Source organism: Salmo salar, chromosome ssa05 (genome assembly GCF_905237065.1).
Source record: "Salmo salar chromosome ssa05, Ssal_v3.1, whole genome shotgun sequence".
Lineage (NCBI taxonomy): Eukaryota > Metazoa > Chordata > Actinopteri > Salmoniformes > Salmonidae > Salmo > Salmo salar.
In genome coordinates, this window is record NC_059446.1 from 41254855 (window position 1) to 41276952 (window position 22098).

Genomic DNA, 22098 nt, shown 5'->3' on the forward strand with positions numbered 1-22098 from the left:
AAGGTTTGCTATATAGCAGTGATGATCCAGGTGTGCTGCCTGCCTTCCTCTTCTCCTGTTTATAAAGTCCAGCCCTTGGGATAGGAGCAAGTTTTACAAACTTCTGGCTCCCTAACCAACTCTGTTACGATCCCTGCTTGTCTGTCTATACGGGTACAGGGGTGATGCAGTACCAAGCGATCCAGAGCTCACAGCAGCTTTATGAGTAGGCAGGCAGGTGAGATGGGGGAATGCCAACCCCCAAATTGCCACCACATGTACCATCCCTAACCCCTGATGAGACTGTTCTTCATAAAAAGCAGTCTAAACCTTTTGGTCCCATTGCTGGAGGAAAGCGCCCCCCATGGAGGAAAATACTTTCCTCAACAGAAACCAGCTTTTTACCAGGCTGATTCACTGGTCTCCGTGTTTCACTGTTTCCTACTCGGGGCTGGTTGTTGTGCAACAGGCTGGGCTGCTGTGCTTTGCCCTGTCAGACCCCACACTGGCCCTGGATGGAGATATTTATCTGTCCCTTGTTTGTGTTAGACGGGGAAGGGGGATCAATACAACCTGGGAATACACCGGTGGACCTGTAAAAATTCAGTTTAGAGGGAAGTTTGTTGATTACTGTCATGGTGGGTTGAGGTCATATGATGGGAAATGGGGTATTTGTTTTGGGGTCATCGCTGAAGACCTGACTAGATCCTGCTGGCTAAAAACGTCTGTTTTGTTGACTAAGCTTTACTTGTAAAAAGCTTGCAAGCTTAGTTACTTGCAAAACCCTTAGGTAGGTCAGAGTAATAGACTTTTTGGGATTTGCGGGTGTGGTGACGGGAGTTTTACCTGGTCAGGAAAACTCCAGGCCCCGTGGATGAGGTAACTAGGGAAGGTTGTATGGTCTAAAGCAGTGTTTCCCCATCTTCGGTCCTGGAGTACCCCCCCCCCCCGCCCAACGGTACACATTTCTGTTGTAGCCCCGGACAAACATACCTGGTTCAACTCAGTTGAATCAGGTTTGCTTGTCCAGGGCTACCATAAAACATTCGTACAATGAAGGGATACTCGAGGACTGGAGTTGGGAAACGCTGGTCTAGGCTCGGACACACCAATAGCGTTTGCCAGCCGAGAGTACTTGGCACCTCTGAACAGAGTTCCGGCTGTAATTTTCCAATCGAGTGCAAACCGATTTTACATGTTGAATCACGTAAAAATGTTGGCAGTCAGACATCCACCAGCGAGTGCGGTCCCTGAAACCCGGTGCGCCAAATGATCGGCAGACAAAGCGGCAGATCAACATTCAGTGTGGTGTGGTCCTTAAGTGGGATTAAAAGTGTTTCTTGTTGACACGACAGAAGACAAGCTCACATAATCTCTGCATGTATACGTAGAATGAATTAACCGCGACAGAGACTCCACAGGCCCTCATGCTCAACCGTAGGATTGTATTAGCAACCCAAAGACAAGCGAACAAATATTTACCCATGCTCTCATTCCCATCTAAATATTAGTCTTTGCAATGAATGGATGGCTTGGAGATTGCATCATAAGGGGACACATTGGTAGAGTTCCCTGTTTATTTCCCATAGTCCTGAGTACGGTACGTACTGTGTGTTCACTCTGTGCCGTGTGTGTGTAGCCTGTTAGATCAATGGATCAACTTGACACATTACAAGTAGATGGTCAATATATTTTGTATACAGTGTCTGAATAGAAATAGAACAGTATTTATTGGGCCTACTTTTTCCATCCCTGGTATCCCTTATGAGGGCATCTCAATAATGGAGTTATAAACCCTAAACTCCAGCTGCTGTGGTTATGGTACCAGCCATTGTTTTTCAATATTATTCTCGCTGTTGGCTCCTGCCACTGTTTACTTTGCAAGTGTGAGTGGGTGTTTGACGAGGGGACTGTGTGTATATGCTTATCTGTGTGTGGGTTTGACATTGATCATGTGTGGTTGACTCCTACCGACTAGTGTGAGCTGCTCTGCAGATGTGTGCACTCTGCAGGGACTCAAATTCAGGGCAGGCCAGTGTGAAGTTCCACTCTGCTCGTGGTCTGTATGTCTCAGTATTATGTGTATGTGTTTCAATGTGTAAATCTAAGTGTGTGTGTGTGTGTGAGAGAGAGTGTGAGACGTTCTCCTCTAGGCCAATGAGAGCCAGCCAGTGTTGACGCCCAGCTCTCTGTCATTAATCAGCAGGCAGGGGAAGTCGAGGTTTTCCCTGTAACCTCCCAGCAAACAACAAAGGTTTGGGCTACACAGTAATATGACCCCTATATGGAAAGATGAGTCTCACAAACACATTGTGTTCTCCGATGGTGTTCTGTTTTGCTCTATGACCCCCACAAGTGTCACAGGACTCGTCTGAAGGTAATCCGCTACAGGGCCGAAAAATGAATGGAAGTGAATGGGGCATGTCCATGTCAAAGGAATATGGGTCATTCCACTGTAATTAAAAAAAAAAATAAAACCCTGAACTTTCTTATATCTCTCAGATATAGAACAGACACTTCAACACACACTTCCTTTTGATGTATTTCCATGTATGCATCTTTTATTCAATGTGTTTCTTTGGGCTAATAGCAGTAAGGCTATTTATATATATATATATATATATATATATATATATATTATACCTATAGGAGTCATGAAATTCCAAATCAAATAGCTAAATGATCCTTCCTGTGACCATCTTCAAACAATGCCATATGTTAGCTTAGTAGAAACCCAGCCCTGGCTTCAGCCCCCTGTATTCAAACTTTTTCAGTGGGTACCCCATTTTTTCCACCACAATTTCTGGGGACCCCATTTTTTCGTGAGAACTTCTCGCGACCCCATCCCACACAAAATCCAATGACACAAAGTTAAAATCGGTACATAAAATATTTGACATCATCAAACAACCTTCAATTCACTACATTTTTCATCTCTTATCAAAATGAAAGGAACCAATAAATACATTTACTTCCCCAAGATTTTTACAAAAAAAGATATATCTTTTAAAACGTTTGTATATTGTACTATACAATAATCTGTACTCTTCATTTTTTGTTCCTAAAAAATATACTGAACAAAAATATAAACGCAACATGTAAAGTGTTGGTGCCATGTTTCATGAGCTGAAATAAAAGTTCCCAGAAATGTTCCATATGCACAAAAATCATATTTCTCTCAAATGTTTTGCACACATTTGTTTAGATCCCTGTTAGTTGGCATTTCTCCTTTGCCAAGATAATCAATCCACTTGACAGGTGTGGCATATCAAGAAGCTGATTAAACAGCATGGTCATTACACAGGTGCACTTTGTCCTGGGGATCACTCTAAAATGTGCAGTTTTGTCACACAACACAATGCCACAGATGTCTGAAGTTTTGAGGGTGTGTGCAATTGGCATGCTGACTGCAGGAATGTCCACCAGACCTGTTGCCAGATATTTGAATGTTCATTTCTCCAACCGGCTTCACATCCGCAGTCCATGCTTAACCACGCCAGCCCAGGACCTCCACTTGCGGCTTCTTCATCTGAGGGATCATCTGAGACCAGCCACCCGAACAGCTGATGAAAATGAGGAGTATTTCTGTCTGTAATAAAGGCCTTTTGTGAGGAAAAACTCATTCTGATTGGCTGGGCCTGGCTCCCCAGTGGGTGGGCCTATGCCCTCCCAGGCCCATCCGTGGCTTCGCCCCTGCCCAGTCATGTGAAATCCATAGATTAGGACCTAATGAATTTCTTTCAATTGACTGATTTCCTTTTATGAACTGTAACTCAATAAAATTGTTGACATTGTTGCATGTTGCATTTATATTTTTGTTCAGTATATATATATAAAATATATATATATACTGCTCAAAAAAATAAAGCGAACACTTAAACAACACATCCTAGATCTGAATGAAAGAAATAATCTTATTAAATACTTTTTCCTTTACATAGTTGAATGTGCTGACAACAAAATCACACAAAAATAATCAATGGAAATCCAATCTATCAACCCATGGAGGTCTGGATTTAGAGTCACACTCAAAATTAAAGTGGAAAACCACACTACAGGCTGATCCAACTTTGATGTAATGTCCTTAAAACAAGTCAAAATGAGGCTCAGTAGTGTGTGTGGCCTCCACGTGCCTGTATGACCTCCCTACAACGCCTGGGCATGCTCCTGGCAGATGGTCTCCTGAGGGATCTCCTCCCAGATCTGGAGTAAAGCATCCGCCAACTCCTGGACAGTCTGTGGTGCAACGTGGCGTTGGTGGATGAAGCGAGACATGATGTCCCAGATGTGCTCAATTGGATTCAGGTCTGGGGAACGGGTGGGCCAGTCCATAGCATCAATGCCTTCCTCTTGCAGGAACTGCTGACACACTCCAGCCACATGAGGTCTAGCATTGTCTTGCATTAGGAGGAACCCAGGGCCAACCGCACCAGCATATGGTCTCACAAGGGGTCTGAGGATCTCATCTCGGTACCTAATGGCAGTCAGGCTACCTCTGGCGAGCACATGGAGGGCTGTGGGGCCCCCCAAAGAAATGCCACCCCACACCATGACTGACCCACCGCCAAACCGGTCATGCTGGAGGATGTTGCAGGCAGCAGAACGTTGTCCACGGCGTCTCCAGACTCTGTCACGTCTGTCACGTGCTCAATGTGAACCTGCTTTCATCTGTGAAGAGCACAGGGCGCCAGTGGCGAATTTGCCAATCTTGGTGTTCCCCGTGCAAATGCCAAACGTCTTGCACGGTGTTGGGCTGTCAGCTCAACCCCCACCTGTGGATGTCGGGCCCTCATACCACCCTCATGGAGTCTGTTTCTGACCGTTTGAGCAGACACATGCACATTTGTGGCCTGCTGGAGGTCATTTTGAAGGGCTCTGGCAGTGCTTCTCCTGCTCCTCCTTGCACAAAGGCGGAGGTAGCGGTCCTGCTGCTGGGTTGTTGCCCTCCTACGGCTTCCTCCACGTCTCCTGATGTACTGGCCTGTCTCCTGGTAGCGCCTCCATGCTCTGGACACTACGCTGACAGACACAGCAAACATTCTTGCCACAGCTCGCATTGATGTGCCATCCTGGATGAGCTGCACTACCTGAGCCACTTGTGTGGGTTGTAGACTCCGTCTCATGCTACCACTAGAGTGAAAGCACCGCCAGCATTCAAAAGTGACCAAAACATCAACCAGGAAGCATAGGAACTGAGAAGTGGTCTGTGGTCCCCACCTGCAGAACCACTCCTTTATTGGGGGTGTCTTGCTAATTGCCTATAATTTCCACCTGTTGTCTATTCCATTATCGTGTTCACAGAATAACCAATATCAATGTTATAGACACGTTTCATGGGAACATTCCAAGAACATTCCTGTGTACGGTTTATGATAATATTCCATCAACGTCACACCAAACATACACAGAACATGGTTGCCATGTTCTCAGAATATAAGATATTAATGTTCGAGACACATTTCATGGAAACGTTACAAGACCGAGACCGGGTGAGAGAGGGCTAGATAAGTGAATGGTGGAAAGAGGGGATAAAGCGAGAGAGAGAGGGAAGGAGTGAAGGGAGCCGAAATTGAAATAGAGAGGGAGAGAAACAAGGAGGTAAGGAAGATAAGGGGCAAGAAGCTTTTGGAACTAAGTCATTCATATTTCTTCTTCTTTCTTCACCTTTCTTCCCTTCCAGTTAGTTATTTATGTTATTTATTTATGTTAACCTTTATTAAGGCAGGGAGTCCCATTGAGACCAAGGTCTCTTTTCCAAGGGAGCTCTGCATGACAAGACCAGCAGCAAATGCACAATAAAATGCAACAACAGATGCTACAGTCAAGGCAGGAGCACACCCCAAAAAATATATCTGAAAAAACACAATTCGAAAAAACAAGTGCATTCCTCTGTGAAGAGGTCCTCTTCTAACAATCTGAATTGCCTGAAAGGTTTCTAGAGGGTTCACGGTGAAGCCATAGTGGCCAGGTAAGCCAGGCTGCTTCTCCATGCTACCTCATTCTTATTGTCATTCCTTCACAGAACAGCTTAAGGGAAGTAACGTCCTTAGCTTTGGGATAAGCCTAGTCTGAGACCCTGGTCTTTGTGGTAGCCCACATCTACGGTCTGGAGGATGGAGGATCTTAAATGGATTCCATGGTCTGCTTTGAGAGAAGGATAGCGCAAGGTTTAGGCTTAAATATTTAGAGATTACATGATTGTTCAGAGATGCTTTTGAGTGTGTGTGCTTGTTTGTGTGTGTGTGCGTACCCTAATTTTAACCCTAAACCTAACCCCTGAGCCTAAAATATACTTTTTCCTTGTGGGGACCAGCGAAATGTCCCCACTTCGTTGTTTTACTATCCTTGTGAGGACTTCTGGTCCCCACAAGGATAGTAAAACCAAACACACACACACACACTCATTCACACTGCGCCCCAACAAGTGGATCAATAGCCAGCTCGGTAATGGAGCCGTCCTAAGTTGCCCATGTGTTTACCAGCTGTGGCTGTGGGGGAATAGACACAGACAGGGCTTTAATACACCCTCCTTCCTTCACTTCACTGACCAGAGGAAGTTTGTCCAGTGGAATCATTAGCTGGATTGACCACTAAGGCTCAGCCCTGTTCTATTCATTATTGGATGGAAGCACTTCCCTTTTCCAGAGCCAGACTGCTGATCTGTCATTATTCAACAACCAGACTTTTGGGATTTCTCCGCCCCCAAATGTGATAATTAAAATAGTTCAGAGAAAACGTAAACACTATACAATAGGAATGCACTGACTGCCAAGTAAGATCAATTCAGTTGTGGGTAACATGGTGTTGATTACCTTGTCAGCAATATGAGGTTAGGGGTTACTGAGTTTTCACAGTGACACGGAGACAGTGGGAGAAGTTGTGTGTGTACACACAGAGAGAGAATGAGAAAAAGGGCGGAAGAAAGAGAGAGAGATACTACAGAGGAGAAGGGGGGTGCTGTGCACTGCCTTCCCATACAAGGAGAGGTAAGGGGAGAAAAGAAGGGGAGGGAGAGAGAAAGCTAGAGAGAGAGGGGGGGTAGAAGGGGATACAATGAGGGAGGAGGGTGGAAGAAAGGGAGATTTGGAGAGAGATAGAGTAGAGTGAGGAAGGAAGACTGTGATAAGGCTCCCTGCCTCCCGCAACCAGACGGACTGTGCCAGTAGAGAGAGAGAGAGAGAGAGAGAGAGAGAGAGAGAGAGGAAGAGAAAGAGAAAGAGAGCGAGGGACTGGAGCTGAGTATTCCTTGCTGTCGTGCTGTCTTTCTGTCCTGCTGATATATCCTCTGTCATTTACTGAGTCGTCCTTCCCAGGTAAGAAACTCAATCTACAACCCCGAGGGTTCGATTCAGACACTCTGAGTATGTGCATGAGTATTAGTGTGCATGAGTGTGTGGTTCTGTCAGACCCGGGTTCAAATAAATGTGTACTTGGTATTTCAAATACTTTTTCTTTGACAGTATATTCAAATACTTATTTCAAATACTATTTTCAAGTACCTGGGTTAAATGCCTGGGAGTGTTTTTGAGTCAGTGTAGTAGAATTTTTCAAATATTTTCTGCGTGTATTTCCAAATACATGAAAATATTAAACTACTTGTATATCTAAATAGTTACTTTGAACGTATGTGAAAGTAATTGAGATATTTATATCTAATATATATCTAAATACTTACTTTGAATGTACGTGAAAGTAATTGAGATATTTGAAATAGTATTTCAACCCAGATCTGGGTTTGGTATATGTGTATGTGTATGTACCGGTTACAACTGTACATCTCTATTTGTGCATCCCTTAGTGTGTAAGTTTGTTTTTACATGATGTGTGAGTTGGTATGTATTTGTGTGTATGCTCCTGTTACCAAATAGGCTGTCTGCCACTCTCTCTTCTCTCCCTCCTCTCTACTCTTTCTATTTCTGCTGAGGGTTTATAATAAAATAACAAAGCCGGGCTATCTGAATGCTTCAGCATATGCCCCTCTCTCAAACCCTGCATTCATCTGCATGTTTCTCTCCTTCTCTTAACTCCTGCCTACACTGGCATGACTGCGGTTTGTCTTCAGCTCGCATTTGGAAGAGAGGAATCATCTGACCTCCTTTCATGGTGTGTGTGTGTGTGTGTGTGTGTGTGTGTGTGTGTGTGTGTGTGTGTGTGTGTGTGTGTGTGTGTGTGTGTGTGTGTGTGTGTGTGTGTGTGTGTGTGTGTGTGTGTGTGTGTGTGTGTATGTGTATGTGTGTGTGTTGTGGTGTGTGTGTGTGTGTGTGTGTGTGTGTGTGTGTGTGTGTGTGTGTGTGTGTGTGTGTGTGTGTGTGTGTGTGTGTGTGTGTGTGTGTGTGTGTGTGTGTGTGTGTGTTAATGTGTATGCTAGTTTGTGTGTGTGTGTGTGTGTGTGTGTGTGTGTGTGTGTGTGTGTGTGTGTGTGTGTGTGTGTGTGTGTGTGTGTGTGTGTGTGTGTGTGTGTGTGTGTGTGTGTGTGTGTGTGTGTGTGTGTGTGTGTGTGTGTGTGTGTGTGTGTGTGTGCGTGTGTGTGTGTGTGTGTGCGTGTGCGTGTGTGTGAGCCTCGCACTGCATGATGTGGGTGTAATTACACAGCGTAGGTCCACAGGCAATATGTTTGGCATCACTCCACATCCCCTTGTTTTATTGTGTCTCGTGCCCCAGAGAAATCCAGAAAAACTGCTGTGTCTAAGTCTGCTAGTGGGTCGACTGATGAATCCTAACATGTGCATTTAGCCGTATGTCTATGTATGAGGCTGCGTCTGGGCTATGTCTGTGTCGACTGATGATAATGAACGTGTTGTGTGTTTCCAGCCTGTGCTGTCTCTACGCTGATGAGAATGAACGTGTTGTGTGTTTCCAGCCTGTGCTGTCTCTACGCTGATGAGAATGAACGTGTTGTGTGTTTCCAGCCTGTGCTGTCTCTACGCTGATGATAATGAACGTGTTGTGTGTTTCCAGCCTGTGCTGTCTCTACGCTGATGATAATGAACGTGTTGTGTGTTTCCAGCCTGTGCTGTCTCTACGCTGATGAGAATGAACGTGTTGTGTGTTTCCAGCCTGTGCTGTCTCTACGCTGATGAGAATGAACGTGCCTACAATATGCTGTGCCTGTGTTTCTCTGTGTCTATGTGACTGACGGAGATCGACAGTGAGTAGTCAGTGCCGTGTTAATCTCGGCGTGTCAGTCAGTAGTATTGTTCATCCTCTCCGCTGTGTACTGACCGTACCCCACTGCCCTGACGCACTTCCAGCCCTTATATGTCTAACCTTAGTTTAAAAGAGATTCATGATGTTTTTATTTAACCAGGCAAGTTACTTAAGAATACATTTTTATTTACAATTACAGCCTACCAGGGAACAGTGGGTTAAACTGCCTTGTTCAGGGGCAGAACAACAGATTTTTTTACCTTGTCAGCTCGGTTACTGGCCCAACGCTCTAACCGCTAGGCTACCTGCCGCTCCATACCTTGACATACTGGCTATGTTTACACAGGCAGCCCAATTGTCATGTTTTTTACACTAATTGGTCTTTTGACCAATCACGTCAGATCTTTCCAAGTCAACTCTTTTTCAGAGCTGATCTGATTGGTCAAAAGACCAATTAGTGAAAAAAATACTAGAGTTGGGCAGCCAAAGATTGTCGAGAGATTAGCACCAAACAGCTTTCCATTGACACTGTCTGTCTAGATTCTAGAGGGAAAGGGGCGAGTGATGTTGAGAGGTTGTTGCATGGTATATGATGTTTCTATAGGTTAACATACAGTATCTGTGCCCCTATGCAGCCGGCAGGCACAGAATGCAGACAGGGCCAGTCGAACAGCGCACGCACGCACGCACGCACGCACGCACGCACGCACGCACGCACGAACACACACACACACACACACACACACACACACACACACACACACACACACACACACACACACACACACACACACACACACACACACACACACACACACACACATACACATCACACAACACATTGTCCCTGAAGCCTATTTTCAGTTGTGGATACTGTTACCTCTCTAATATAGTCTGCTCCAAAACTCTACTCAAAGTTTTTTCTCATGGCGTACTGTGGTGTAGTGGAGGGTAAACGCAAGTAAACCGAGTTTACGCACCTTTTGTTTTGCTTGACAGCTATCCACCTTTTGCGGAGAAATGCATTTAAAGTAAAGGGAGCATTGCTTTTTTTTTAACCCCGATCGGCGATCACACCTATTCTTTTTTTTTTTTTTACCACTACATCACTGATGGCATATCACGAGTAGGCTGCAGCGATAGTTTACTGTCTGCAGCTGTATATGTCAGTGTGCATGTTACCCATTTACTTTCTCCTCTAAACTTATATTTACAACAGCAAAGTTTAACAGGCATGGTAAAAATACCATGAGTATGGAGGCAGAGAGGAGCCAGCCCTGTCATCTGATCATCTCAACGGCTGCAGCTCTGCTGTACCAATATTGCAGGAAGAAGGGACTGGTCACATTGGCGACACACACACCTACACACACACCCGCACATTCTGAGGGCTGTCTGAGAATAAGCTGCAAAACCACTGTACCCTCTTAGTCCCTTCTTGGTCCAGGACGTTCAGTGTTCAGACTATAACAGAGAAAAGGAAACGCCAATGCAGTCATAGTCTATTCTCTGTCTGTACAGAGCAGAAACCATGTTGTCTGCATACACATCTTAGTGGGGACAGAAGGCATATGCACGCACGCGTGTACAGAGACACACACACACACACACACACACACACACACACACACACACACACACACACACACACTGAAAATAGCCTTGCCAGGCTGCAGTTCTGTTATTTTAATTCTACCAGCCTCATAGACAGGGCGGTAAATCAGCATGGGGGGCTAGGGGGGGAGGAGGGGTGAGGTAGGGGTGAGGGCAGTGTTCTGAGGGGAGTGGGACACAGAACAGGCAGCGTGGATCTGGCAGTACGGCTGATTTACACTCATCTCCGGGAGCATTGTAAATCCCCCTTAAGCCCTGATGTACAGTGGCAGAGTACAGGGAACTGGGGCTCACGCACACATGCTCACTCACACATGCTCACACACACTCACACACGCTCACACACGCTCACACACGCTCACACACACACACACACACACACACACACACACACACACACACACACACACACACACACACACACACACACACACACACACAGTACACTCACATGCATGTACACCTGCAGATACACAGATGTCTTTATAGACAACCAACATGTGCATATACGGTATGGACGGTCCACTCTCCCGTTAGCACATCCAGTCTGACTCAGCAGTGGTCAGGTCAGGGTTAGGGATGTTTTGAGGATGGTCAGTCAGTGAGGTCAGTCAGCACTCAGCAGGCTTTATGTCTATCCTTAGAATGTCGGCCATGTTTATTTTGGACCAGGGTCTTATCCAGACATTACAGTGACATTGATGAATGCTGACAGTTCGATGGCCTCTACCGTCTACCCTGCCCTCTGACTGCCCCTGCCCAGACCGACGTACCAGGATGATACAGTATAAAGTAGAGTACAAGGAAACTAGTTTAACTAACTGTCACACATCCTGACCTGGACTCTTATTATTTTTTTATTTTATTTTTTATTTCACCTTTATTTAACCAGGTAGGTAAGTTGAGAACAAGTTCTCATTTACAATTGCGACCTGGCCAAGATAAAGCAAAGCAGTTCGACACACACAACAACACAGAGTTACACATGGAGTAAAACAAACATACAGTCAATAATACAGTAGAAAAATAAGTCTATATACAATGTGAGCAAATGAGGTGGGATAAGGGAGGTAAAGGCAAAAAAAGGCCATGATGGCAAAGTAAATACAATATAGCAAGTAAAACACTGGAATGGTAGATTTGCAGTGGAAGAAAGTGCAAAGTAGAAATAATGGGGTGCAAAGGAGCAAAATAAATAAATAAATACAGTAGGGGAAGAGGTAGTTGTTTAGGCTAAATTATAGATGGGCTATGTACAGGTGCAGTGATCTGTGAGCTGCTCTGACAGTTGGTGCTTAAAGCTAGTGAGGGAGATAAGTGTTTCCAGTTTCAGAGATTTTTGTAGTTCGTTCCATTCATTGGCAGCAGAGAACTGGAAGGAGAGGTGGCCAACGGAGGAATTGGCTTTGGGGGTGACCAGAGAGATATAACTGCTGGAGCGCGTGCTACAGGTGGGTGCTGCTATGGTGACCAGTGAGCTGAGATAAGGGGGGACTTTACCTAGCAGGGTCTTGTAGATGATCTGGAGCCAGTGGGTTTGGCGACGAGTATGAAGCAAGGGCCAGCCAACGAGAGCGTACAGGTCGCATTGGTGGGTAGTATATGGGACTTTGGTGACAAAACGGATGGCACTGTGATAGACTACATCCAATTTATTGAGTAGGGTATTGGAGGCTATTTTGTAAATGAGATCGCCGAAGTCGAGGATCGGTAGGATGGTCAGTTTTAGGAGGGTATGTTTGGCAACATGAGTGAAGGATGCTTTGTTGTGAAATAGGAAGCCAATTCTAGATTTAACTTTGGATTGGAGATGTTTGATGTGAGTCTGGAAGGAGAGTTTACAGTCTAACCAGACACTTAGGTATTTGTAGTTGTCAGCATATTCTAAGTCAGAACCGTCCAGAGTAGTGATGCTGGACGGGCGGACAGGTGCAGGTAGCGATCGGTTGAAGAGCATGCATTTAGTTTTAGTTGTATTTAAGAGCAGTTGGAGGCCACGGAAGGAGAGTTGTATGGCATTGAAGCTCATCTGGAGGGTTGTTAACACAGTGTCCAAAGAAGGGCCAGAAGTATACAGAATTGTGTTGTCTGCGTTGAGGTGGATCAGAGACTCACCAGCAGCAAGAACGACATCATTGATGTATACAGAGAAAAGAGTTGGCCCAAGAATTGAACCCTGTGGCACCCCCATAGAAACTGCCAGAGGCCCGGACAACAGGACATCCGATTTGACACATTGAACTCTATCAGAGAAGTAGTTGGTGAACCAGGTGAGGAATCATTTGAGAAACCAAGGTTATTGAGTCTGCCGATGAGGATGTGGTGATTGACAGAGTCGAAAGCCTTGGCCAGGTCAATGAATACGGCAGCACAGTATTGTTTCTTATCAATGGCGGTTATGATATCGTTTAGGACCTTGAACGTGGCTGAGGTGCACCCATGACCAGCTCTGAAACAAGATTGCATAGCGGAGAAGGTGCAGTGGGATTCGAAATGGTCGATAATCTGTTTGTTGACTTGGCTTTCGAAGACCTTAGAAAGGCAGGGTAGGATAGATATAGGTCTGTAGCTGTTTGGGTCAAGAGTGTCCCCCCCTTTGAAGAGGGGGATGACCGCAGCTGCTTTCCAATCTTTGGGAATCTCAGACAACACGAAAGAGAGGTTGAACAGGCTAGTAATAGGGGTTGCAACAATTTCGGCAGATAATTTTAGAAAGAAAGGGTCCAGGTTGTCTAGCCCGGCTGATTTGTAGGGGTCCAGATTTTGCAGCTCTTTCAGAACATCAGCTGACTGGATTTGGGAGAAGGAGAAATGGGGAAGGCGGCGAGTAGCTGTGGGGGGTGCAGTGCTGTTGACCGCGGTAGGGGTAGCAAGGTGGAAAGCATGACCAGCCATAGAAAAATGCTTATTGAAATTCTCAATTATAGTGGATTTATTGGTGGTGACAGAGTTTCCTATCCTCAGTGCAGTGGGCAGCTGGGAGGAGGTGTTCTTATTCTCCATGGACTTTACAGAGTCTCTTAGAGTCAGCGTCTTGATGAAACTCCATCCTACTCTGTTGAGAACACTTTTAATTGACATTTCTTCTCTTCCCTCTGCGTCCAGTTTAGATGATGTCATCGAAGCTCCTGTCCTGCGGTTGGCTGCAGCAGCTGCTGGTGGTGCTTCTGAAGCTCACCCTATCCTTTGCCGGACCGACCAATGGGACAGAGTGTACGGCCAGAGGTCCTGCCTCCTACATCCTGGTATTTACGGGTCACTGGAGCCCCCAGACTTTCCCTAAACAGTACCCACTGTTCCGACCCCCTGCACAGTGGTCCAAACTCATAGGTGAGATGAACCACCAGCTCAGTCCAAAATCAGGCCCTAACCACTACCTCTAGACACTTCATGATACCCCCTTGATGATCAGAATACAGACACAGCGTATACTCCTTATAGTAGTCTCAAGGACCTATAATGGCCTCCTCTCTTTGCCTTTTCCCCTCATGACACCATTGTTTGGTGAATGGAAAGGACACTCATCACTTTTCACCCATAAAGCCCTTTCACGTCAGGGCTCACAAGGGGAAAAGGGTGAAGGAGCGAGGCTATTTTAAACAACAGAGACACAGACATTGTTCGATAGAAAGCGCGCGCAAGAGAGAGAGTAGACCACCCACGGTTCTCCATACTCTCTAGAGAAAACCATTGTACAGAGAGATATAGGGAGAGAGAGATGCTCAAGGAACTCTTGTGGTGAGTTGACAGACCAGGTAAAATACAAAGGCTGCCTTGTACTCAGCAGTCTTAAGAGTGGCATGTCTCCATTTGTGGTCACGTCCCTTCTCCTGCTGACTTCCTCCCTCATCCTCTCCCCCCTGCGGTCAGGGAGCAGATCAGGGATAGTATGCCTGACAGGGATACTGGCTCGGCCTGCTCCTTTCTTCACCTGATCATGTGCTGGAGGTTTGAGGGCTCACAGCTGGCCAGTTAACCTGTTCTGGGCCTCCCCTTCCCCCCATGGCCCGGCCCTGCGCTCCCAGTCCACCTCCACACACACAAGGGGGAGAGAGAGAGAGAGGCTAAACGCTACCAGATGATACAGGGCGGGTACCCCACAGGTTCTCTCTCTTACTTACTCTCTCTCCTTTACTCTATCTCACTCTCCCTCGCCCTCGCCCTCCTCCTCTCAATTTGGGGCTGCTGGGGTCCTGGAGGCAAATAGGGGCTATGGTGGTTTTTAGAGTGTGGTGGGGTCAGATGTCTTCCCTCACTAAAGGAGGGAGGAAAGGGGCATCACGCTCTACTTGGCTCTGCCCTGCCTTGCCAGCGTGGATGGATGGCAGAGGTGTGCGTGTGCCAGACTTGATCTCTGCATCACTGTCTGTGGCCGCTGTGGGTTTGTCCGGGTTCCAGAACTTCCAGCCATGCCCTGTCAGCCTGCCAGTGGGTGATGGCCTGTTGCTGCATATAGAGACAGTAACGTTGCACACAGGCCCTGGGGACATGGACACGCCTCTGATGACTTAGACTGGAAGGGGCGAGGGACAATGAGCCCAGGAAAGACAGTTATATAAGCGAGTTATTAGTCAATGAAGAAGAAAAACGTGACTCATTTTGGGTCTGGGAGTTGAGGAGGGCGGTCGTTAATTTGCGGGAAGAAACTGAAACGTTAAGTGAATCTGAATCTTATTCTGTATTATGGGGTTTCAGGAACTTGACACTTGTGGGAAACCTGCTAGTATGGAAATTCAATTAAGTGCATAAGTGACGACGGTTGAGGAGAAACAGGATAGTGTGTGAAGTGTGCTTTTTTGGGTGCGTCGGGAGTGTGCGTGTGTGTGTGTATGTGTGTGTGTGTGTGTGTGTGTGTGTGTGTGTGTGCACGTGCGTGTGCGTGTGCGTGTGCGTGTGTGTGTGTGTGTGTGTGTGTGTGTGTGTGTGTGTGTGTGTGTGTGTGTGTGTGTGTGTGCATGGATCCTGAGGTTAGCTAAGGCAGAGATGTTATAAAAGAGACTGAGACTGTGTGGTTGTTAGTTTGTCTGACTGACCCTCTGCTAGCTTTATAACCACTGATCCCGGGCCAAGTGTGGCTTATAATGAGAGTGACAGGACAAAGAACAGACATCTGACTCAGAATCAGTTCTTAATAAGGACAAAGCGAGAACAAAGACAACAATCCCTAGTAAAGAAAACAGCGGGAATGTGAGACATCAGAAAGGGGGGGAAGGAGGTAAACGGTATGGGGAGTGAAAAAACAGAGACAAAAAGAGAAAGAAAATGAATTTGTTGTTTTTTAAATTATGTTTTATATTTAACCTTTATTTAACTAGGCAAGTCGTGTGTGTAAAGAGATCATGAATGCAGTGAGATTAACTCATTCTAGATTAGACTGATGGCATTAAGGCAAGGAGAAAGGAAGAAAATATGCATTTTCAGAGCATTGGAAACGTACCTCACTGCCTCCCTGACTTCTCCCAACAGCTATCACTCACAATGGGCAGCATCGGCTGTTTCAGGAGGGGGCGCTGGCGAGTATAGGGGTGCAGAACTTTGCTGAGGTGGGGGTAACTGTGGAGCTGGTGAAGGGGGCGAAGGATGCCAGGAAGAGACGGGACGTCGGTGCCATGTACAGAACAGCGGGCATCCCCACTGGCATCGGGCACAGCTCCACAGAACTGCTGCTGCAACCACGGAGCCCACTGGTAGGCATCACACACACACACACACACACACACACACACACACACACACACACACACACACACACACACACACACACACACACACACACACACACACACACACACACACACTTCGTTGCTTTACATAAACCTCTTCACAACCTTTCCACCATCCGTTCTGCTCGCCGCTCCAACCACAAATCCTTACCAACAAACACACTCCTTAACTCAATCCATTGTCAACTCTTGACCCGGTCCCACCACAGGCAAACCCCTTGACTCACTCCACCCTCCCTGGCCAAACACTTAATCACTCTTTTACAGTGCTCCAATCACGCTAAGTTTAGCATCCAGCCCTACGGCCACAAACGCCCACATCCGTCCTGCCTGGTCTGGACTATGTCTGCTGTCTCCCCTGCTGAACTCAGGGCCCGGGCGGGGGCTTCATGGGGCTGGGGCTGATGCTGGAGCTGGGAGTGAGGCTGTAACAATAGGCAAGGGCTGGGGCTTTGACTGGGGCTTTGGCTGGGGATTGGGGTTGGGCAGGGGCTGGGGCTGGGGCTGGATATGGGAGTGGGGCTGGAATGATAGGCTGGGGCTGGAGCTTGTGGCTTAGGCTGGGGCTGGGTTTGGGGCTGAGGCTGGGCAGGAGGCTAGCCAGGCTAGGTGGGTTCTAGGCTGCCTGGGGCCTGTGTCTGTTTGTTTATCTTTGCCCTCGCACTTAGTTGATGACTGAAGTGGAGAGAGGGGGAGAAAGGGGGAGAGAGAGAAGGAGAGCAGCTCCTGGGGGTTTGGAAATAGAAGGACCATAGAGTGGAGCTGGTGATCTACATTTTGTTTATTAGTAATTCCACTGCCTGCCCGCACCTGGAGCCCGTTGTGCAAACAACCCCCATGAAAAGCATCTCTTTCCCCTGCTGCCTGCCCCATACTGAAGGCTGGCGTTTGTCTGGCATTCTCTGATCTAAATGTGAGGTATGTGGTGTGTGTGTTTGTGCTGGCCTGGCCAATCTGTTTTTAGATCAGTGGGTAGCAAGGCGGAGAATGGGGGCATGGAGATGTGTGTGTCTTTGTGTGGAACGTGACAATGATGGCTCAAATTGTCCTTCTCTGGAAATACACAAAGAGATACACACGTAGGCTTATGCTTATTATGCACGCTCGCACACACACACACACACACACACACACACACACACACACACACACACGCACGCACGCACGCACGCACGCACGCACGCACGCATGCACGCACACACACACACTCTCTTTTCCACAAAGCAAACACACATGCAATGCTCCAAACATCCCCACATGATTCTCATCTCCATATTCATAAAACCCCATTCTATTTCTGTCAAGCACATAATTGGAATCAGACAGACGACAACAAACAATTCACCAACTACCAGAACCAATCGAGTCTACTCTGCACTAGGAAACCACTGCATTTCGACAGATTAGTGCGACCAGTTATGCATATTTCTTTAAGCTTCTGGTACTGCCAGGTTTGGGCGGGTTGCGGTTGGGGATTTTTCATTCTCTGGGCCTGGGACTCCTCTGTGGGCCCTGGGGAGAGCATGCCTAAATGGAGTGTGAGTGTGATTATGGGACTATAAGTGGGTATCAGTGTGTGTCAGCGAGTGTCTCTGGCCTTCAAGTAAAAACCGCCGCCCCCGCGGTGGACAGATCAAGCCAGAACGTGTTAAGATAGATACGCCGCCTTCCCACTCGCTGCACAGGCCAATGAAATGGATATAGCAGGAGGGATTCCTGGAAAAACCACCGTTTGAGAGAAGGTTCAGAAAGATGAGAGGAAGGATGGAGGGAGGGAGGGAGTGAGGGAGGGAGGGAAGGAAGGAAGGAAGGAGGGATGTGAGCGAAGGAAGGAGGAGGTCAGTGAAGGATGATTCTCGAAGCAGATGGAGTAGTAGAGATGCCCCTGGGCTAGTTGCTAGTCTCTCAAGTCTCTCTGTTTACTCCTCATCCCTCACTGTGTGTCACAGGATAGAAACACACCACTGATGTCATCCTCATTTGCTTGCTGCTGCTGCTTCCCAGAGGCCAAACTCCCCACACCACTCCACCCTAATGCACCTAGTGCACTTTGATGTCTGCCCCATCCCACCCCATGCAAGCCTGTCCACTCTACCCCATCCTGTCCCAGCTCAGCCCAGATTCACAAATAGCAGGCGTCCGTGTCCCGAGGGAGGCTGTGCTCCCTTCCTGGTTTTTAATGTGCTGTTTTCTGGGCGCCTGCCACCCCGGAGCCGGTTCCCAGGACGCTTCCTGCATGATGTCACTGCCTTTCAGGAAACATCCATCACAGAGGAGAGAGGGGAGTAGAGGATCATAGAGTTTAACCCCACACAGGAAACAGCGGGTGTGCTGGAACTGATGGACACACGTCAGGCTATTACACAACCAGGATGTGTAAAGCCAATGACCGATTTTGTCCACGCATGTGTTAGCTTCAGCTATAACCCTGTCTTATTACCACAGCCAATATTACACACACGTGATCTGAATACTGTACTGTAAATAAACTCTCTCATTTCCTCTCTCCACCTCATTTCATTCCTCCCCTTTCCTCTCCTCCCCCCTCTATGGACACAGCTCTCTCTGATGGTGAAGGTGATCCCTAGCCCTGATTGGTTTGTGGGGGTGGACAGTCTTAACCTCTGTGAGGGCGGCCAGTGGAAACAGGAAATGACCCTTGACCTCCAACCCTTGGACTCTGGGACGGACAGCGGCTTCACTTTTTCTTCACCCAACTATCCCACCGTCCCTCAGGAAAACATCACACGGGTGAGACAGATGACTTTTCCCCTCATTTCACTTTCACCTAAGGGGGAAAGAGGGCCACGGAGGTTGCCCCTCGCTCTATAATGACTAGGCTTTAAATAAGCCAATTGTAGCCTATATAGGGGAAACTGGACACCTCTTAAAGCCCCCTATGGTGTAGGCATGCTACTAACATTCCCCTAACATGGAAGACTTGAAAGTGTAATTGAACTTTTTCCACTAACATAAAGTCACAGTTAAAGCACACAGCTTTGAATTATTAAGAAGTACCGGTAATAATTTGTGATTAGTGTGTGTTTTAGTCTGTGTCTTAGGGTTTGTTGTTGACCGTTTTCTATATGTTGTTGTCCCCCTCCAGATAACTTCCCAGATGCCCAACCACCCAGCCAACTCCTTCTTCTACCCCCGTCTCACAGAGCTCCCGCCCATAGCCTCCATACGGCTGACCAGACAGAGCCGTTCATCTGCCCGTCAAACTCCCATGTCCAATCACATTCTGCCTCACCCTATCCACCCTCAACGCTTCTCAGGTAGGTTTACATGCAAACATCCCCCGTCTCTTTCCCTCACGTTCTCTTTCTTTCTCCCTCTCTCTCTCTCTCTCTCTCTCTCTGTGATGATCACGATTCACAGCATTTCTGTGTTATTCATTCACCACATCTCTTTCCCTCTCCCTCCCTATCTCAGAGACACCGTTAGACTGTGAGGTGTCTATGTGGTCGTCCTGGGGTCTGTGTTTGGGGCCCTGCTCCAGGGGAGGGCGTCCGCCATCGTACCCGCTACATCCTCTTGCGGCCGGCTAACGCTGGAACCCCCTGTCCCGAGCTGGAGGAACAGACCGAGTGCACGCCACACAACTGTCTGAAGCGCCAGTGACCCCTGACAGAGTAGGGTGAAGTTGCCCCAAGACACTGATTTAAAGTCAGTTTTAGGTTTAGGCCAGTAAGGTTAGGATTCGGGACGGTAAGCTGATCATAGATCTGTGCTTAGGGGGAACTTCTAATTGGAGCCACACCCCTGGCGGTCTCCATGGTAACACTGGGACTCAAACATACACAGACCACAATAATGCAAGCAATGGACTCTTTCACTGCAGAACGCACAATCTCTAGACCCAGTTAAGTCTTAAGTGGCGGTGACTTTTTGGTGTGGTCTTTATGGCGTACTCTGGCAATCTAAAGACCAACTAGTCCTGACTTGTATTGAGAAACACTGTTGTTGACTGATGACAAGTACCCACATGACAAAAGAGCACAACGACATTATCAGTGGACATGAGAGACAGACAACTATGTAGAGTATCTTCACTGGCACACACACACACACACATGCCCTTGTACACAAATAATACACTCTTACTTTGTGTAAACTGGGGCATTGATTTACATGGGAATCCTATATGATGCTCAGCTCAGTGCACAGCCATCACTCAACATAGCCACACAGACAGATTTATAAATAACCCTTTCACAAGACACATCTGATGATGGCTCACTATAGCCCGGTACCCCATGTCAGAAAACCCTAGCCAATTTGGAGCGAGGCGGTTTTCGTAAAATAAAAAGGGATACAGGTTTAAAAAAAAACAAAAAAACAAGAGCAGTTATATCTGTTTTCTCTCTTTTAATATGTAGGACATATTTTGTATATACTGTATGTTCTGTTGTATCGTTGTATCTTGTGTAACTCATGAAATAAATATGGAGGTGTTTTCTGTAAATAGAAACTTCTGTGTTATTTGGCTTCTGCCAAAGGAGCCGAACAGTCTTAACATGCTAGTTACGCAAAGGCCTTGTCCAAATGTGAAACTGCTGTCACACTGAAGAACGCCCTTGAATCACGTCTAATAGGAGTTCCAGTAATCCACAATGACATTAACTTATTTGTGTCTTGTATGCCAGAGTGTAATTTGAACAATAATGAAACCTCTTTATTGGTCTGGCCAAGGCCTTTGGCTCCTAAATAAAGACATGGAGTCACTCATCATTTTTTTACATTTTAGTCATTTAGCAGACACTCTTATCCAGAGCGACTTACAGTAGTGAATGCATACATTTCATTAAAAAAAAAAAAATAATCCCATACTGGTCCCCCGTGGGAATTGAACCCACAACCCTGGCATTGCAAACACCAAGCTCTACCAACTGAGCCACATAAATATAATTAAATGACATGGACATTGATACTGTGAAGGCTATGTCATATCAACAGAAATACAAGAGGGCAAATCACTACACTCCTAATGTTGAATGAAATAAAATGCATTTGTAGCACTATTCAAGTAAGTAGGCCTAAGCCTTGTCCAAGCCAGAATGATGTACAAGTACACCCACTGGACGGGATGCTAGTCTGTAGCGCTATTCAAAGCTCAATAATTTACCCAGATATTGCTGGCTGTAAACGTTTGAAAAAGTTTGAAAAACCTTGTACATAATAAACACTCTTCATAGTCCAGTAATTAAATCTCAAGCATCTATTCCTGAATTATATCTTGCTTTTGTTATTTCCATCCTGCTATGCTGTTGTGTGGTGTTTGGACATACAGTGCGTTTTGAAATGCTGTGGCACCACCTAGTGGTTAACATAGGGACACGTGAATTTGCGACTACATGACAATCTCAATCTTTTTTCAATCAATGTAGTCAAGCGCAATCAATGTAACTCAAGAGCCAAAGTGTGCAAAGTAATCACTGTCAAACAGGACATGGAAATAAAATATAAAAGGTGAAGGAAGAAAATGTATGTTTTACCACAGTGCACACAAGAGGTGCTTCACGGTAGTACTAGAACTTGTTCTATGGTTTGTTCTGGTCTCACAGATTTATGGGGCCCCTAAATGACGACGTCAGCAGACTTGGAGGTCCATTCAGCTCAGTGAATTAATACA

General features: G+C 46.6%; 1 protein-coding gene across 1 annotated transcript; it reads left to right on the top strand.

Moving 5' to 3' along the window:
- Positions 1 to 7028: 7028 nt before the first annotated feature.
- On the top strand, positions 7029 to 20931 carry LOC106604923 (spondin-2). Its single transcript, XM_014200061.2, has 6 exons — positions 7029 to 7292; positions 13846 to 14070; positions 16207 to 16427; positions 19023 to 19214; positions 19570 to 19741; positions 19899 to 20931. The coding sequence occupies exons 2-6, from the start codon at positions 13851 to 13853 to the stop codon at positions 20012 to 20014; spliced, it is 921 nt and encodes a 306-aa protein (XP_014055536.2). The 5' UTR covers positions 7029 to 7292; positions 13846 to 13850; the 3' UTR covers positions 20015 to 20931.
- Positions 20932 to 22098: the final 1167 nt, after the last annotated feature.